This window comes from Pelobates fuscus, chromosome 7 (genome assembly GCF_036172605.1).
Source record: "Pelobates fuscus isolate aPelFus1 chromosome 7, aPelFus1.pri, whole genome shotgun sequence".
NCBI lineage: Eukaryota > Metazoa > Chordata > Amphibia > Anura > Pelobatidae > Pelobates > Pelobates fuscus.
Window position 1 is genome coordinate 98,441,021 of NC_086323.1, and position 18,946 is coordinate 98,459,966.

General features: G+C 45.4%; 1 protein-coding gene across 2 annotated transcripts in view; it reads right to left on the reverse strand.

Moving 5' to 3' along the window:
• Window positions 1–18,946, reverse strand: part of PODXL2 (podocalyxin like 2) — an 80,243-nt gene that overhangs the window by 9,178 nt on the left and 52,119 nt on the right. For both annotated transcript variants that reach the window (XM_063426256.1, XM_063426257.1), the window contains exons 6-8: window positions 3,904–4,060; window positions 3,343–3,404; window positions 2,351–2,530 (exon numbers count right to left, since the gene is read on the reverse strand). In XM_063426256.1, the coding sequence (XP_063282326.1) occupies window positions 2,351–2,530; window positions 3,343–3,404; window positions 3,904–4,060 (399 nt within the window). The remainder of the gene's footprint in view (window positions 1–2,350; window positions 2,531–3,342; window positions 3,405–3,903; window positions 4,061–18,946) is intronic.

Here is an 18,946-nt window from a genome sequence, read left to right on the forward strand (position 1 = left end):
CGTGCTCCACTGACCCACAGAACATATTATACAGGCTGGACAGCCTCTTTGAGGCGTTCTGGAGGAAGCTGCAGAACAGACAGCTGAAAGCTGCCACACGAGTCCAAAACACCTACCCGCCGAAGACAACACCAAGAATCCAGCAAGCCCGACGTGTGGTCCACAAAACCCGTAAGACGCGCCGCAAATGGCGGAGACTGCAAAACTTGCGACAGCAGGCACACAGGCCTCCTCCGGTGACAAGCATCTGGACCTCCAGGAGGAGGGAAATGGTCGTGAACTAACACAGGGAACCGGAGAGGCACGAGGCACTAGCCCAAAACAGTTCCAGGGAAATAGGTGCCCTGGCCAGTCTCGGGAAGGGAATTTCTTCATTTCAGAATACCAATGCTCCCCCTGTTTGGTAGTTCATATTTCCCAAATGTCGTTTGTCTAGGTGGTCTGGAAATAGAACGGGCAGCAGTCTAAGTTTTATTGGGGATTGGCACTCATGTACGGAAAACATCCGAATGCTTCCCATAAGAATAAACTGAATTCAATGAATTTCTATGAGCTGCATTTGGTCACATGGCTGAGTTTCACTCGGTTGTTGTAGAGAAGCACCTCTTGTGGCTGTCAGGAAGACAGCCACTAGAATTGTGTTTAACCCTGCAATAGAAACATCAACAAAAAATTTTAATTATTGCAACATTATCAACTACATCACAAATTGATGGCTACAGAAAGGCATGTGCACTTGCATAACAGGTGACCGGTGTGTCATTAACCTAATATGTTCCATTTGGACATTGCAGTGTGCGTTTCTTTTAAATCATTCTTGTCAGATAATGTCCACATAATTAGTAGTTATGTTATTGATTTTTCTATATTATATTGGATAGTGCTTATTTGTCCCTTTACTTAAAGGGAAACTATAGTGCTAGAAATACAAAGTTGTATTCCTAGCACTATAGTACCATATAGTGCCACCTCCCTCATGCTATTTACTATAATTTAAGGGTTGTGCTTTAAGTGCTCCTATATAATATATATTATTATTTAGAGGACAGAAAGGTCATTTTTTAAATTTTTTATCATTCTTTATTTTGGTAGTGCTTAGGTTCACAAACATGCATCTAACGCCACAACAGCATAGAACGCGCTTACATAAACATTTCAGAGCATCATGGCAGTTAAGAGAGAGAGAGCACAATTGTTTGATATCCTCCTCCCTCCTGCTGACATGACTCGGGTTGGTCTGAACGGGACCATCCATGCCACTTGCGTCTGTCTTCTTCTGTGCAATCAGCCACCCTGGGACTCAACTGAGACCTGGGACGAGGGGGGCATGGAGGCAATTTTGACAGCCAGCGCACAGACCTCACTCTCTCACTCTTCCCTTCTCCTATAGAACCATTCCTGCCCTCAGTTCCCTGCTCAGATGTTAGTTAAGCTTAAGAGTGTAGACTTTTGTCCTACTGTGTTAAAAAATTTAGTGATTCTCTGTGTACCCATTCTTGCTTAGGGATAAAGGAGAGAGCGCAGGTAACTTTTTCTTTTCTTTGGTTTTTACTATATATTGGGCTGATGTGTACTTGCTGCCGGCCCAGTAGTAATGGGAGTGAGCGCAGGACTTCTCTTTTTGTATTTGTATTTACTTTGTATCACACAGCTATGTTACAATGCTGCCGCCTATCCCATGTGTTCCCTATTAAGGGTTAATAAGTATATAGGGGTGTATATAAAAAACACCCCTCTCTGTCTCATTAGAGATATCTTTGCCAGAAGCTCAAGGAAGCAGGCTGAAGAGTCAGTGTTAGGACCCGCTTAGGGGGGTCTGCCTTGACGTTGGCAGGCGGGCATTCCCTCCAATGGCCATTGGAGCAACTAAATGACCTCCATTTGTCTAAATATACATAGGGATTAAGGAGAGAGCGCAGGTAACTTTTTCTTTTCTTTGGTTTTTACTATATATTGGGGCTGATGTGTACTGTAGTCCTTGCTGCCGGCCCAGTAGTAATGGGAGTGAGTGCAGGACTTCTCTTTTTGTATTTGGATTCTTGCTTGCTGTTGACTCTGAACCTGTGCCCCTCAGACTAACTTTTTGCCTGTCTGAGTGTTTTGGATTTTCTACCTGGTTTGATGCTTTTGGAATAATCAATACTTTAAACAAGTGACAGTGACGCTTTTGCATTCCCCTGCCTACTCAATCACCCCAAACCTTGAAATACGCAGACATGCTACCAGATATGGAATACTCATACATAGCTACATCCAGATAGTTTTCTAACGCCGAGAAAGCTTTCTGGCTTTGTAGCCATTGGGTTTGGAATTTTTTGGAATAGACCTATACTGTAGCTGGCATACGTACCATATTTTTCAATTTGGGCAAGCGCCTCTGCCAGCAGATATAAATAATTCCTGCAATGATGATCATGACACAGACAGATCCAATAATGACCAAAACGACAAAGAGCTTTCCATAATCACTGCGGGGCTGGTTAGGGCGCGATTCACAGACCACTGTGCTGGAGTAGCTCTCAATTCCAATCTAAGAAGAGACAATATCACTTTAGTCTTAGCATGCCACATAATCATATTCACATACCTCTGTTTAACAGTTACTGGGTACACTCAGGTAAAATGGGAAATGTAGTGAATTGAAACCAAAATTCAGATAAGTAAGGTCATATTTATTATACAGAGACATTTTTCAAAGTCAACAAGTTTGGCTTAAATATTTCAACTCTTACTTTTTCTGTTCATCCCAGTTTACTGTTTGGTGAACAGACACACTATCATTGATTAAAGGGACACTCAACTGCCCAAATACAAAATAAATTAAAATCACTGTTTGGTAGATATACTCCAAATGAAAACTTGCATGCATTAAATTGTTTTTTTGTTTTTTTTTCAATTAGGTATATCTAAACACAGCTTGCAAAACCCGCAATTCTGTTTTATGCAGCCTTTGCAAGCCCTCCCCTTCAAACCCTGCCCAGACTTTCTATGGCTGTCCAATCACAGACTTTCCAATGCAGCTCAATGAGGTGTCTTTGTAAGGTAGGTGCTCTGGGCAACTGCTGCCTCTTGAGTTTAGCTTCACTGAGCTAAACAAATAGGAAATAACAGGACATGTCTGCTTTAAAGCCAAGTGGGTGTAACCAGGTTAATTTATAAAAGTGGCAATTTCTATTGAAATCTGCACTTTTTACAAAATGAAAAAAAAGAGGACACACGTTTTACACATAACGCATTTCAGCAAGCTAAAGTGCTTTAGGGGCCTAGAGTGTCCCTTTAAATGAGAACAGTTGCACAAGGTCCATTAATGAATAGAACATAGTATCTTTAAATACAGTTTACCTCTGCAAGACTCATTTTAATGTCCCCGAGAGCTGTGAAAACATCTTTTATTGGAACCACGCCTAGAACAGGGAAGAGAGGTCAGGATAAATAAATTATAGCATTAGGAAAAGGCATAGATATAAATCTAACACAAACCCAAGTACTCTGCATTAAAACATGAGAAAAAGATTCTAAGGTGCAAGTAAAATAACAGGTGCCATGATTTCAGGAATTTTCATCTAATATATATTCATCTAATGTTTTTGCCACCATAACTCTGCCGTGCATTTCTCCTTTATTTTTCACTGACACCAACTCTCAAAGTGACAGAGCAGATGTTGGATGACTACTAGATTGTGATATAAAATCATGGTATACACTATCTCCTTTTATAAAATATCTGGGGACCAGCTCTTGCATATCACAAATTCTGTTAAGATTGATTCGAAAAAAAAAGTATTCATTCTGACATTAACATGCCCTTTCGACCCATTCTAACTTTATAGAACATATTTCTTTATCTGCCTAAAATAAGCTGTGAATCCACTGATTAAAATGAGTCCACTTCATCCAACTCACGTTGCTCTTCTGTGATTGTCATTAGTAAGTGATTGTCATTTTCGTTAGGCTTGCTCAGGGATATGACCCAGTCTTTTTGGGGTGTCTCTGCTTTCCATGACAAAGCCTCTTCCAGCAAGGACAACAGCTGTTGCCCTTTCTGCCATCTAAACTGCTCCTGTAAATAAAAAAATTAAAAAAACACATCCATGTATAAATGTTATCATACTTTATATATTCCCTCATTCAGATGCATCTCTCTACAGGGGTACGATTGAATCCAGTCAAATTAAATGATTGGAAGTAGGTTGTTGAAGTTGTCTCAGAAAATTAAAACCTCTTTCCATACTATGTACATAATAGAAACCAAATATCCACTTTCCAGTGCTCTGTTTACACTCTAGAGCCTATAATCTAAGTTAGATCTGTGAACTCTTGTTGGACTTTATCCCCATAATTATTTTTCAGTTGTTGGGAGATAGTGTGCACAGCTTGCCAGAGGGCCAAAGATGGATAGTTTTCTAAACATTCTAAAATTACACTTAATGGGAGCATGTACTATCCATCCACAACTGAAAAATAAATAATAAATGTAGACATTTATAGGGTATTTAGAATGATTTGCAAATTCATATTGTCGGGAGATGGTGACGTGTTGACGAAAATACCTCGTACGTCGTGAGGAGGGGAGCAAGTTGGCGGTCTCAGGAGAAGCTTTCTCTAGCCATAATACTCATTAACTTACTGTTCTAGACTGCCATTTAGAAGAGGTCTGCTAGGGTTCTGTATACATTAGCAGTGCTGAAGGGAGCAGTTTTCTGCCCAAAGGTTAAACAGACGAACCCCTGAATCACCTGCTGTGAGTGTGTGTGCCGTGCGGTCAGCCGGCACAGTGAAAGTCCCTGCAAACACAGCATATAGAACGGATGAATAATACTCCATAAAAAACTTTCAAGCTCCTGAAGTCTCAAGTTCCATAGTCGATTCTGATGATCTTTAGGAAGACTAACCTGGGAAGATCTGATACAGTGTGTTTAACACTAACTGCATTGAAAACTTTGGAAACTCAGGCACCAGCGGTGAACGATACCAGCAGTGCCCAAAACAAATAATATTATGTTTTTTTTTGTTTTTTTTCTGTTTTCCTTTCTTTCGCTTCCTTTTCTTTCCTTTGATGTTTGTGCATATATAAGTGACAACTTTTGCACCTAAGCACTGGGACAAACATAAGAATGAATTGTCTATAATTATTAAATACCTTACTATTCGATATATTTATACCAAACTCGGATTGGGAATTATTATGGCTACCAGAAAGACAGCTTCAGAACAGAAACCATCAACTAAAAAAGACATAAGAGAAATCAAACAAGATAAAAATCTCTCAATATATTTCTCTCCTCGATCCAAAGATTTAAAAGGCAACACACCCAGAGAATCATTATCCAATTCAGATCTATCCTTGATGGAAACGAGCAAGGATAATGAAGAAGTTACAATTAAAGTACTCAATACAAGTCTACAATCTATATTAGAAGCAATTAAAAAGGAAATTTTTATCAAATTCCATGGAAATTAGACAAGAAATTAAAAGTGATATAGCTAAATTAACAAACAAATTTCAAGCTATGGAAGATCGGATGGGAAATGTTGATATTCAGATTCAATCATTAAACGAAGATTTAACAAAAATGACAACAAGAATCTCTTATCTTGAAAAAAGTTGACGATCTTGAAGACCTATCCCAAAGGAAAAAAACCTAAGATTCTGCAATTTTAAAGATACAGGCAAACAAGAAGATCTGCGAATATTGTTACAAGATTATTTTAAAGCGCTGGGTCTTACTCTAGATGGATATAACGATAAAATCGACAGGTGCCATAGATTAAATAAACCAACTAACATAGCGCCAGAGGCACCCAGAGATGTAATTGTTTGCTTTCATTCCTATGAATTTAAAGAAAAGGTATTAAAAGCTAAGAGAGAAAAGGTCATAAAGGAGGGGCTGTATTGGAATATTATAGTACTCCCGGACTTATCTTATAACACTAGAAACAAAAGAAGAATGTTTGCACCAGAAATTAACATCCTCAAAAAGCACAACATAAGATTCAGGTGGAGCTTCCCAACCAAGATGATTATCCAAACTGATGGTATCAGGGCCGGATTAAGAGCACAGTGGGCCTGGTGCTGACAATTATGATGGGCCTAATTACAGAATCTTATCGACCAAAAACACTAAAACAGTCATACCTCCCAAGCGTCATGTATCTGATGGAGATGGTGCTGGAGGGAAACTCATAGGATGCAGCTATAAGAAAACACATACTCTATGCTCTATGCTTTCAACTTATGCTTTCATCTTTCAAATAAATCCATAACCCCCAACAGCAGTTTCCAGTGAAGCAGGAAGTCAATGGGTGGGGTAAAAGGGTGTGCCACTGGCACAAATCACGTGACCAGACCTGCCAAAAGGGGGTGAACATGCCCAAAGAATTGGAAGGTCAGCCTGGCATGAATGCATGTCAGGCTGCCTGCCAATCCTGCAGGCTGTCCAACTAAGGCCATACTATGCAGGCAACACCCCGAGCTTGACATAAATCCTTACCTTCTTACTAGCAGGCAGAAGTTCCTGGTATATAGTCTGAGACAGAGAGAAGGTGTATGTAGTGAGTATAGAAGAAAGGGGACATGCCACAGTGTTAGAGAGACCAACGTCTGCATTACCTAAACTAATTTTATTGTCAGCCAGTCCACACAAGTTTTGTTCCCATACATCCCTCTTAAGCTTCCAAACTTAAATGGACACTATAGTCACCAGAACAACTACAGCTTATTGTATTTGTTCTGGTAAGTAGAAACATTCCATTCAGGCTTTTTGCAGAAAACACTGTCTTTTCAGAGAAAATAACTCCACTGGCCGCTCCTTAGATGGCTGCTAGAGGTGCCTCCTGGGGCAGTACTGTCTAGTGTGCAGCACTGCCATTCAGTGTCTCCACCCTCTGCATGCAGACACTGAACTTTCCTCATAGAGATGCATTGATTCAATTTATCTTTATGAGGAGATGCTGATTGGCCAGGGCTATGTTGGACTTGTGCTGGCTCTGCCCCTGATCTGCCTAGTTGACAGCCTTAGCCAATCCTATGGGGAAGTATTGTAATTTGCTAAGACCACCACTCCTGATGATGTCAGCAGACAGTCAGTTCAGAGGCATAGCCAGCAGCTGCAGACTTGAATACAAGTAATATTTTACTATATTTAGGGAGGCAAGAAGGGGCCAGGGTGGTGGTTTTAACATCATAGGGTCAGAAATACATGATTGTGTTCCTGACCCTATAGTGCTCCTTTAAGCAAGAGTATGTGAAGAGTAGTTAAGGTTGCCACCTTTCTTGGAAAAAAAATACCAGTCTTAATCATTTGTATAATTAATTAGTTATGCGTGACATCACATGATGGAAATCACAAGGAGTGACATTAAAGACAATTCTGTAAAATCACCAACAAACTACTCACAGTTTGATTCTGCTGTATAGTTGGATTGCTCCCAGTGTCTCCCTGTCTCCCAGTGTCTCAGTCTCGCAAGTCACCCAGTGTCTCAGTGTCCCTATGTATCACAGTGTCAGTGTCCCCATGTTGCCCAGTCCCCTAGTCTCCCAGTGTCTCAGTTTCCCCATTTCTCCCAGTGTCCCAATGTCTCAGTGTCACTAGGATACTGGGGACACAGTGAGACATGGGGACACTGAGAGAAATGGGGACACTGAGAGACATGGGTACACTGAGAGACCAGGGGACACAGAGACATGGGGACACTGAGACATTTAGGGAAACTGGGAGAAATGGGGACACTGAGACACTAGGGACACAGACACTGGGAGACTAGGGGACACTGGGAGACTAGGGGACACTGGGAGACTAGGGGACACTGGCTGGGAGACCAACACTTGGGGACACTGGGAGACATGGGAGACATGGGGACACTGGGGCATATAGTGACACTGGGACATATGGGGACACTAGGCACACTGAGAGACATGGGACACAGACACTGGGAGACTTGGGGACACTAGGGACACTAGGGACACTGGCTGGGGGACATGGGTGTGGTAACTTGTCTTCCTTGCATGATCATTTATCTTCCTTTCAGGACTTCCTTAAACAAAAACTAGGTGGGAGGGCTAAGAATCTTTCCTTCCCTCCCACAATTGCTAAAGGAAGTGAGGCATGAACAGGATGTGATGTAAAACACATCATCTCAACTAAGGGCATATAACATAAGGCCAGGCAGGAAATCAGTCTATTGCTTCCTTTTCTTCCTTGGTGGATGTGATGTTGGACTTGCAGCAGTGAGCCATTACTAGATGTGAAGGCCTAACCGTGGGTGAGATCAAACGTGTGGGGAAAGGGATTACTATATGGATAGATAGATTTAAAAGGGTTGTTGCTCCGTGGGTCTGGGCTGTGTGTTTGTGATACATTTATAGTATTGTGTTGTTGCCTTCTAAATAAATACCTTTTAATGTAGACGAACCTTGTGTAATATTTATATTAATTTGGTGATACACCACAATGGGGACATTGGGAGACATGGGGACATAGTGTCTCCGTGTTCCAATGTCTCAGTGTCTCCCAATGTCCCTATGTCTCACAGCATCCCCATGTGTCTCAGCATACCCATGTGTCCCAGTGTCCCCTAGTGTCTCAGTGTCCCCATGTTTTCCAGTGTCCCCAAGTGTCTTAGTGTTCCCAGGTCTCCCTGTGTCTGTGTCCCCATGTGTCCTAGTGTCTCAGTGTCCCCTAGTGTCTGTGTCCCCATGTGTCCCCTAGTGTCTGTGTCCTCTAGTGTCTCAGTGTCCCCATATGTCCCCTAGTGTCTCAGTGTCCCCATGTTTTCCAGTGTCCCCAAGTGTCTCAGTGTTCCCAGGTCTCCCAGTGTCTGTGTCCCCATGTCCCCTAGTGTCTCAGTGTCCCCTAGTGTCTGTGTCCCCATGTGTACCCTAGTGTCAGTGTCCCCTAGTGTCTCCATATGTCCCCTAGTGTCTCAGTGTCCCCTAGTGTCTCAGTGTCCCCATGTGTCCCTGCTGCCTTTCCCCCATCCCTCACTTACCTGAGCTGTAGACCTGCTGTCTGGTCTCTGTGATGTGTTGCTGCTCCCCCACGGATCAGTGAGTAGTGGAGAGAGGCAGGGATATGCTGTAACTTCCTATCCCTGCCTCTCTCCACACAGAGTGACCCCTACTGGCTGGTGCTGGTATTGCAGAGTAATCTCCATTTATTCTGAGAAAAATTTTTGTAAAATTTTTGCGTTTGTATAGCAGGTATTACTGCAATACAGGCACGGCCAGGCAGCCTCAAATACTGGCTGTGCCAGTAAAATACCATCCAGGTGGCAAACCTAAGAGCAGTGTGTAAAAAAAAAAAAAAAAAAAAAAAATTTTTTTTTTTTTTTTTTTTTTTTTTTAATGGGCCTATTCCATGGGCCTGGGCCTGGAGCTGCAGCTCCATCAGCCCCTATGTTAATCCGGCCCTGGATGGTATATCGGAGACTTTTGATCATCCAGACAAGATAAAGAATTGGCTGAAAAATAAGTTATTAATTTAAGCCTCTTTATTAAAAGACGATGTTCAAAATGGGCTATATGCAGAAGAACAGAAGAGGAGGAGGTGATGGGAAGGAGAGAGAGAAGGGAGAAATTATATAAGAAGGAAAAAAGAACTGACAGTCTGGGAACATAAAGATGGAAAGCAGTGGGATAAGTTTTGACAAAGAATTTACACCTTTAACGAATAGGGAGGGGGAGGGGGGGGAAGGAGTGAGTACTGAAAGAAATCATTAATTAAGTGGTGGCCCAAGAATGATCCAAAAGCAAAAGCAATCAGGTGGGATCAGATGAGGGGGTAACCCTGGAATAGGTAATGGTAAAGAAACAAGAAAGAGGGTGGATCTGTCCGTTATGATGAATGAGTGAAAGAACTATAAAATCCTTTATTATAAAACAAAAAAAAAAACACTAGTGCACTTTCCACAACCACCACATATGTGGTCTTCTTGTGGTAGTGTACAAGTCAAGGCTAAATAAACTAAGTGACGGTAATTTACAATAGGAAGGGGAGTGAAAAGAACAAATAAATAAATAAACAAACGGACAAAGTGTGAGTAGGGACCCAACTATGGGGTTCAGAAATACACCCCAAGTGAAATTCCTGTTTAGTGCCCTAAGCACATGGAGGAATATACAGTAGAAAATTAGATACAGCCCAGTTTTCATTCATCATTTGGGACAGATCTACCCTCTTTCTCGTTTCTGAAAGAAATCATGCTCTTATGGGCTGTTTGACAACTCCAGAATCACTGAAAATGTTGGCACTTTTGAACCACATATTAGAACGTATTAATTATAAAATAAAATACATTAGAATACATTAGAATATATTAGAAAATAGTTTCACAATTGACTAAACAAAATCGAAAAAAATCTTATATTTCACTTGCACTCTCATTAACAAATATAATTTCACTCTACCAGCACAGACGTAAATTTTGTAAAAATATTTCTATGTTACTAACATGTTACTAACATTACAAGAGAAAAGGAAAGGCAAAGAGATAGGTGACTTTTCACCTCACACTTAATTAGATATTAACGAGAAAGCACAATGGTCAGTTATCTAAGATTGAATATAACGAGAAGTATTTTAACTTAGTTGTCATTTCTAATACCTAAATTATCATTATAATTTTCTTCTCCTCTTTCTTCCTCCCAAACAAAATGTGTCACATTGGTTCCCCGATGCCTCGACTCAATCCCCTCCTTCTGTGGAATTTTCACAGATATCCCTATATCTTCTAATTTTGTGAGAAGATCAGGGAACCCATGGCTATTAGACCCTGGGGAAATGTATTGTTTAATGTTGATAAAATGTTTGTTTCATTTTGTATTGTCTGTGTTTGCACTTACGGGAAAATACTTGAAACAACATTTGCCTAATGTTGACCCAACTTCATTGTTTTCTAAGATCATGAATAGAATAGATAAAATTGCTAAAGGCACTTTATTAATTACAGGAGACTTCAATTGTGTCTTTGATCCCAAAATGGATAAAAAAAAAAACGTAAGTTCAGCTTAAATCTGAAAAACAGATATATAAACAATCTAAAAACGTAACTAATATATGTGACATACACGGTTTATATGATGCTTGGCGGGTCACACACCCTGAAACTTACGACTTCACACACTTATCTAAAGTCCATAATTCTTAATCAAGAATAGATTTATGCCAAGTCAAGGCTTATACTTTAAATTAATAACAATAGTAGAAGGATGTACTAGTTAACCAGAAAGGAGGAGAAGGAATGCCAAAGGAAATATCTCATGACTGCTGTCTAGATGACTGTACCACCCACCCGGTGCCCCCCTTTCCCAATGACACACAGAGACCGTATAAAGTTGGGTAAGGGCATCGGCCACAGCTTTATTAATTTTCCATGCCAGCAACATAAATACTGTCAGCTGTTGGGGTGATTGCCCAACAGACAGGTCTATCCCCACAAACCATGAGTCCATGAGCAGCCTGCCTCCGCCATCAGCTCCCAACAGGCTGCGACTCCCCAAGCCTCCTCGGCAACTCCATCACTTCTGCCTGCGCTGGCCAGGACTCCCGCATGCTGTGACAAAACAAGAAAAGACAACCAACAACAAGCACCAGAAACAAAACCCACATTCCTTCAATAACCAAATGTCCTAAGGGCGGGAGGGCGGGAAAGTCAGGATCCCTGCACTTCCAAGAGCTGACTGGTAAGTCCCCTCCCCTCACTGTCCTTATAACTGTCTTCCATCTTAGCAACTATGTATCCATATATCCCCCTCCCATCTGCTCTTCCTTTAAGACTCCTTATCCTAGCCGCAGTCATGTCCCCCCTTCCTTGTCAGTCCAGGGAGGTGTCTTGACTGCTGTCTAGATGACTGTACCACCCACCCGGTGCCCCCCTTTCCCAATGACACACAGAGACCGTATAAAGTTGGGTAAGGGCATCGGCCACAGCTTTATTAATTTTCCATGCCAGCAACATAAATACTGTCAGCTGTTGGGGTGATTGCCCAACAGACAGGTCTATCCCCACAAACCATGAGTCCATGAGCAGCCTGCCTCCGCCATCAGCTCCCAACAGGCTGCGACTCCCCAAGCCTCCTCGGCAACTCCATCACTTCTGCCTGCGCTGGCCAGGACTCCCGCCACCGCGATGACGACTTCCCCTCACGCCTCCTGCCGTCATCGCGCCCCCCGCCGACAGCGCAGCCTCAATCCCACTCTGCAAACCCGTGTTCAGGATGTCCAAACCTATCTCATTTAAGTGGACCCCATCCCTCCTCATTAAGTTCTGGTTCTCCCCTTCCAGCTCCACGTGTCGAACGACCACCCCACCTAGCCGCCGGGCAAATTTCCCCACTGCAATGTTCAGCTTGCGCCGGCTCTTCTCCAAACCGCGCGAGTGCGGCAGCGCGCGCCAGCACGGCCTGGAAACCACCTCCGACCAAACCAAGGTCATGTCCGGAAACAGCGCCATGCACCTCGCCAAGTCGTGCCGAATCGCGTGGAGAAGGTCCACAGTCCTGGAAACCCCCAAGTCGTTCCCGCCCGCATGGACCACCACCACCACCGGCCCTGACACAAACTTACGGAGCTCCACGAACTCAGGATATACTTGCTGCCATCGGAGGCCCCTAATGCCCTTCCACCTGACTCGGGCCAAGTCCACTGAGAACCCCAAATTTCGTCCATAGGCCCGGTCTTCAGCTCGCCTAGCTGCCCAGTACACGTAGGAATGCCCTAGTATCCACACGTACCGGGGCCGCCCACCTACAACGAGAAGAGGGTTACAGCATATGAGGTCGGACATAAGGCTTAAAACGCCCCGACTCCCATCTTCCAATGCGTTTAATGCCCGCAGCCGAGTAACCCAAAACACTTGCCTGGGTAGCCGCCCCAATCCGAAAGGAATGGGCCGAAAACCCTTGACTTTCCATACCACCCGCGGCCAATGCTCTCTTCTGCATTGCCGAGAACTGATAGCGTGTTAGGGGAGACCCATCCGCGTGAGCCAACAAAGGGCCTCCCCGCTCCGGGCGCACCTCCAGAAAATCGTGAAAAGCCCCGACAGGACAGACGACATCCCTCGTGGCCCCTAAACGAACCCAGGCACCCCGGGCCGCCTGGTCCGTCTTAGAGCGCCGCACAAAAATGTCAACGGAGGAAGTAGACCACCGCACATCCGACAATGCCAAAGGCGAGGCCTTCCCCTTGCTCGGGGCTACCAACTCGCCGATGCGAAAGGCTCCAAAAAAGCAGACCGAGAAGGCTACGCGAAACAACTTCGATACATAATCCGAGCCACAGACCCGCGGCAAGACTAAAAGAATCCGCCGCAACATTTCCACCGAAATCGGACGACGACGATCCGGGCGACGCCGCAGTCGCCACCCCTTCACCACCCTCTGGATCCCAAATTCCTTAGTAACATCCCGCCAGCCCATAAATCGAAACAAGAAAGACAGGGCAGCCAGCGCCTTCTCCGCTACTGCGCAAGACCTACCTCTCCTGACCAAGTCATCCAGCAACACAAGAGTCGCCTCCGTACGTCCCATTTCCGTGGATACATCCCCGTCCCGTGCTGCCGACAGCCACTGTTTCCACACTGCCCGGTATGCCTTCCAGGAAGCCTCCGCCAAGGAGTCCGATACCAAACCCATCAGGCCTCGAAATCGAGCTTCCATAAGGAGTCCGAACACTGCAGACCGGTCCGCCGCGCCTCCGGCGCTGCCTCGCGAAACCGTTCCCACTGCAAGCGAGACAATGCATCAGCCACCACATTTTGCACACCCGGGACATGTTGCGCCCGCACCCAAACATTAAACTGAAGACTAAGGAGCACGAGGTGACGGAGAAGAGCCAACACTGGAGGGGACGAGGAGGACGATCGGGCAATCACATGGACCACACTCATGTTGTCCGTGTGAAAGACCACCGTGTGATTTCTCAGCTCCTCACCCCACAGTTCCAGGGCGACCACTATCGGAAACAGTTCCAAAAAGGTCAAATTCCTTCGAAATGGGGAAGACTGCCATTCCTCCGGCCACTCCCCCGCGCACCACTGACCCCGAAAATACGCTCCAAAACCAACTGACCCCGAGGCATCGGTAAACAGATCCAAGGCAGCATTGGTGGTGGCCTCCCTCAACCAGCAAGAGTGCCCGTTGTAACGTCTGAGGAAGGAGCTCCACACTGCCAGATCCGCCCGAAGGCGCCTCGTGATCCGAATGTAATGGAAAGGTTCCTTCACCCCCACCGTGGACAAGGACAATCTACGACAAAATGCCCGACCCATCGGTAACACCCGACATGCAAAAACCAAGTGCCCCAACAGGCCCTGCATCTGACGCAACTGAACCTTCTTGGAACCTTTGACTAAGTCCACCAACCGCAGCAACCCCTCCAACTTCTCTTCCGGAAGCCGGAAAACCATTCTCTCGGTATCGATTTCGATACCCAAGAATGAAAGGACCAACACCGGGCCAACCGTTTTTTGTTCGGACACAGGAACCCCGAACTCAGCCGCCACCCGCCGGAATGCCTGAAGCAACGCTGTACAATCCTGGGAACCCGACGGACCAACAAACAAAAAATCATCCAGGTAATGTGTCAACGAACACAAACCCGCAACTCTGGACGTGACCCACTCCAAAAAAGAAGAAAACAGTTCGAAATGATAACAAGAGATAGCGCAGCCCATGGGCATACACATATCATAATAGAAGCAACCGTTAGCGAAACACCCCAACAAGTGAAAGCAATCCGGATGAACCGGCAACAAACGAAAGGCCGATTCAATGTCCGATTTTGCTAATAACGCCCCACGACCGGCCCGCCGCAGGAGGAGCAATGCCGAGTCGAAGGACGCATAACGTACCCTGCACGCATCCCTGTCAATGTCATCATTGACCGACGACCCCGAAGGGTACGAGAGATGGTGAATCAATCGAAAAACTCCCGGATCCTTTTTGGGTACCAGACCCAGCAGAGACACCCTCAGGTTGTGGAATGGGGGGGAATCAAAGGGGCCGGCCATGCGGCCCCGTTGAATCTCCGCCTCCAACTTTTCTTGTAACAAAACCTCTTTTCCCCGCGTGGACCGAAGATTGTCCGCGAACTGGCCCTCGTCCGACAGCACAAAGGGAATCCAGAAACCCGTTGTGAAACCGTCGAACAAGAGGCTAGCAACGTCCCTCTTAGGATACTGGACGAGCCATGGACGCATCTTTTCCACGCTCACTGGAGTCCTCTCTGCGAGGAACGTCGTCCCTACCAGAGCCCTTGGAGGCAGATGGTCTGCCCTTCTTGAAACAACGGAGAGCCGGGTGGGCTCCCCCACAGTGGGCACACTCGTGCCGGAATCTGCAGGAGCTAAACCACTTACAGTGGCTCTCGTTGAAGAGCCAACAGACTCCCTTCCTCTGACCTGCCGACGTACCCGTGGGGACGCCGGCCGCCCCCGAAAAGGGAGAGGGTCTACACGGGGTCATAAGTAGCAGCCACAGGCTGCCGTCCTGCACCCCAAAACCCATACCCGGACACGCCGCCATCTTCTGGCGGAATTGCTGGTCGTATTTGAACCAGCATTGCCCTCCATAAACCTTGTAGGCGCCCCAAATTAAGTCCAAATAACCAAATAAAGAGGGGGCCCTCTCAGGGAAACGGCGCACTAGTACGCTGGCAAAGATATTAAATCCTTGCAGCCAATTACCGAACGTACGCGGGATAGCCTTACCCTTTTCTCCCTCCAATTGTTCGCCACGTCGCGGTCTGTCCACGGACTCCTTGTCTGGCGGAACGAGAGAAAGGAGATCCACATACTCACCACGAATAATCTTCTCTTGCACCTCCGCTGGCACATGTAAACCTAGGGGAGCCAGTTCACACCCTGGGAGAAAGGAACCCACCCCAACCCCATGACCCCTCAAACTATCCGCACTACCGGGACCCTGAGCCCCTAGACCAGTACCCCTGGCTTGCCCCTCCACTAACATCCTCAGCAGGCGCAACACCTCGCTATCCTGACCTGAACTCCCTGCAGCACCCCAGGCGCCTGCGCATGCTGACTCACCAAATGAGGGGAGGCGCAGGGGGCGTCCTCCTTCACCTTCTCGCTCCTCCTCAGACTCCTCCTCCTCACCGGACTCCCCCTGGAGCCTCCCAGCTCCCAGAGGGGCTGCAGCCGACACGGCCTCCCGACCGCCGGCATCCTGGCAGTACTGCAATCTTGGGGCTGCCGCCTGATCCGCGGCACCCCATGAACCGGCCGGTCCTGGGGACTCCCATCTCCTTGGGGCTGCTGTCCGGCTCACAGCACCCCTATTGCCGCCTTCTTCCGCCGGCGCTTGTGGTCTCCGGGCGCCCGGCGTCCTATTTCCGGCGCGGGCACCCACTTCCGGGTTTTGCCCGTCGCCGGCTGCTGTCGTCATATCCGGCGCGCCGGCCGTGCGCGACCGGCGTCGTGACGTCACTTCCGGCCGCGCCGGAAGAGAAGGTGGAGGGCTCCTGGATCTTCCCGCCGAATCGCCATCTTGGAAATGGCTGCCGGACGCAGCCGCAGCTCTCACCTGGGACCGGATCGCTCGGGGGGACGACACCAGGCTCGGCTCCACATTCCCAGCCACTCCAGCTCGCCGGCTTCTTCGGCCTTCACGACCTCCTCTCACCGGGCTGGGAGACAGTCGCGACGGCGGCCTTGAACGCCTGGCCCGCCGCCCACCTTCCACAGGTCGAGCCTCTTCACCGGGGACGCCATCCATGCCGGCCAACACCTCTGCTAACGAGCCTGCACCATGTGCAGCCCGATAAGCCTGCAACAGGGCCACCAACGATTCCTGGGAAACGTCCATCACTCTCAAAATTCAGGAACAGGTAAGTATAAAACTTTTTAAGAATAATGTCTATAATATTTTTTTTTTTTTTTTTTTTTTTTTTAAGGGGTCAGCAAAGAAAGACAGATGCAAATCTGAAAATCTGAAAGTCAGGATCCCTGCACTTCCAAGAGCTGACTGGTAAGTCCCCTCCCCTCACTGTCCTTATAACTGTCTTCCATCTTAGCAACTATGTATCCATATATCCCCCTCCCATCTGCTCTTCCTTTAAGACTCCTTATCCTAGCCGCAGTCATGTCCCCCCTTCCTTGTCAGTCCAGGGAGGTGTCTTTCTCAACCCCCTGTCTGGAACTGGTACCATTGTGGCAACCCATGAGACTACATAAGTAGTGCAATTATATTAAAATATACCTTTTAATAGAAAACATTAAAACAAGTGTCAAAAGTATTGAAGGATAAAAAACAATATGAGGCTGTATGGTAGACCGTTTGGTTTAGTTGCATGTAGGCTAAATTGCCTTTAATATATTAGCAACAAAAGTGGATTTAGTAGAGGAAAAAGGAAACTAAATTGTAGAAAAAGTTTCCACAACGTGTACAGATAGCAATCTTGTAATAAGAATCCTCCGTTCTAAATAGAGACACCACCCCAGAGATAATGAAATAAGAAAACCTCCTCCCTGTTGCAAAAACCACGTCCCAGTCGCTAAGGGACCACTAACAGCTATCAACTGAAGTTCGTTGCTGAATTTCTATTCTGAATACTAAAATAGTAAGGAGATCGGTCGCTGTCTAACCTCCAGTCACTTAGGCAAAAACAAAACTTTCTAGTAGCTGCGTGTCCCTGCGGCTAGAATACCTCTCGGCTGCAAACTAAAACCTCACAGTTTAAACTAGGCTCGAGCTATCCTGGAGAAATATATATCAGAAGACATTCTGTCTGTCCCTTGTCTAGCTCCACAGCTCGCTATTGTCAAAGCGTCCCGACGCGCGTTTCGCCGTAAACCGGCTCGTCCAGGGGAACCGGGTCAGAAAAAAGTTGTAATTTAAATATCCCGCCCTCTGTTGCTATTGGCTGGTACTTCCATCAGCCGTTGCTGAGAGGGGAGGGACAAAATTTAGAGAGAGTTTAACCCTTTCTAGCCGGGTATAGATAGGCATATCTGTTAGAATGATTGAGTTGCATCTTAATTCAAGCAAGTAATTAAAAATCAAAGGTGTAAAGTTGATTGAGAGGGTGAAAATAAACCCTAACTGAATAAGGATAAGGTGCATGGTCACACTTAGTGATTCATCGTTGTCATTGTTATAAATATTTATGAACTATGATTCCAGAAGCCAAGTACAGATGTAGCAACAGTTTGAAACATAGTGTTGGATAGATAGTTATGTAATGTTTGGTATGAAATAATGTATAGTGTAGTGTAACACTCAGTGTATAATGATGTATACAATAGTGTGATATTTAATATATAATGATGTAGCACTGATACATCATGCCTCTTTTAAAGGTGAAGGTAGAAAAATCATACCTCTTTTCAAAGTGAAGGTGGAAAAGAAGGGGAAAAACAAGATTTTTAACTCAAATAGGTCACACAGGAACAGTTTTCTAAGTGAAGAGTATGTATATATGAATAAATGAGTGATAATCAATTGGAAAGTCATGAAAGACAATATTTAGAATTAAAGAGTTTTTTTATATATACCCTATATACCAAACCACCATTTTCAGGGGTAATTCTAAGAGTACCAATTGGTCAGAAAAGCAGAGAACCCTAAAGGAATAAGAGAGTTCTATTGCTATTATAACATAAAGCAGAAAGAGTTGGTTTCCCAGTTCAACCCCCATTCTGTTTAAATATAATAGAAAATCTTAGACCAAAAATAAATTCCTCTTATTTTAGGAATGAATAAAAGGGGTAAAGTTGAACTCTTCGTTGAGTCCTTTGGGATATAAAGTCTGAAAGAAGTAGATCCAGCGGGATTCTGCCTTAAGTAAAGCAATGTTAATGTCCCCTTTGCGGTGATTTAAAGAGAGTTTTTGTATCACCTGAAATTTAAAAACTCCAGGTTTAGAAGCATGATTGCTTCTTACATGTTTCGAAATTGGGGTTTCAATATGTAAATTGGTAATTGAGTTGA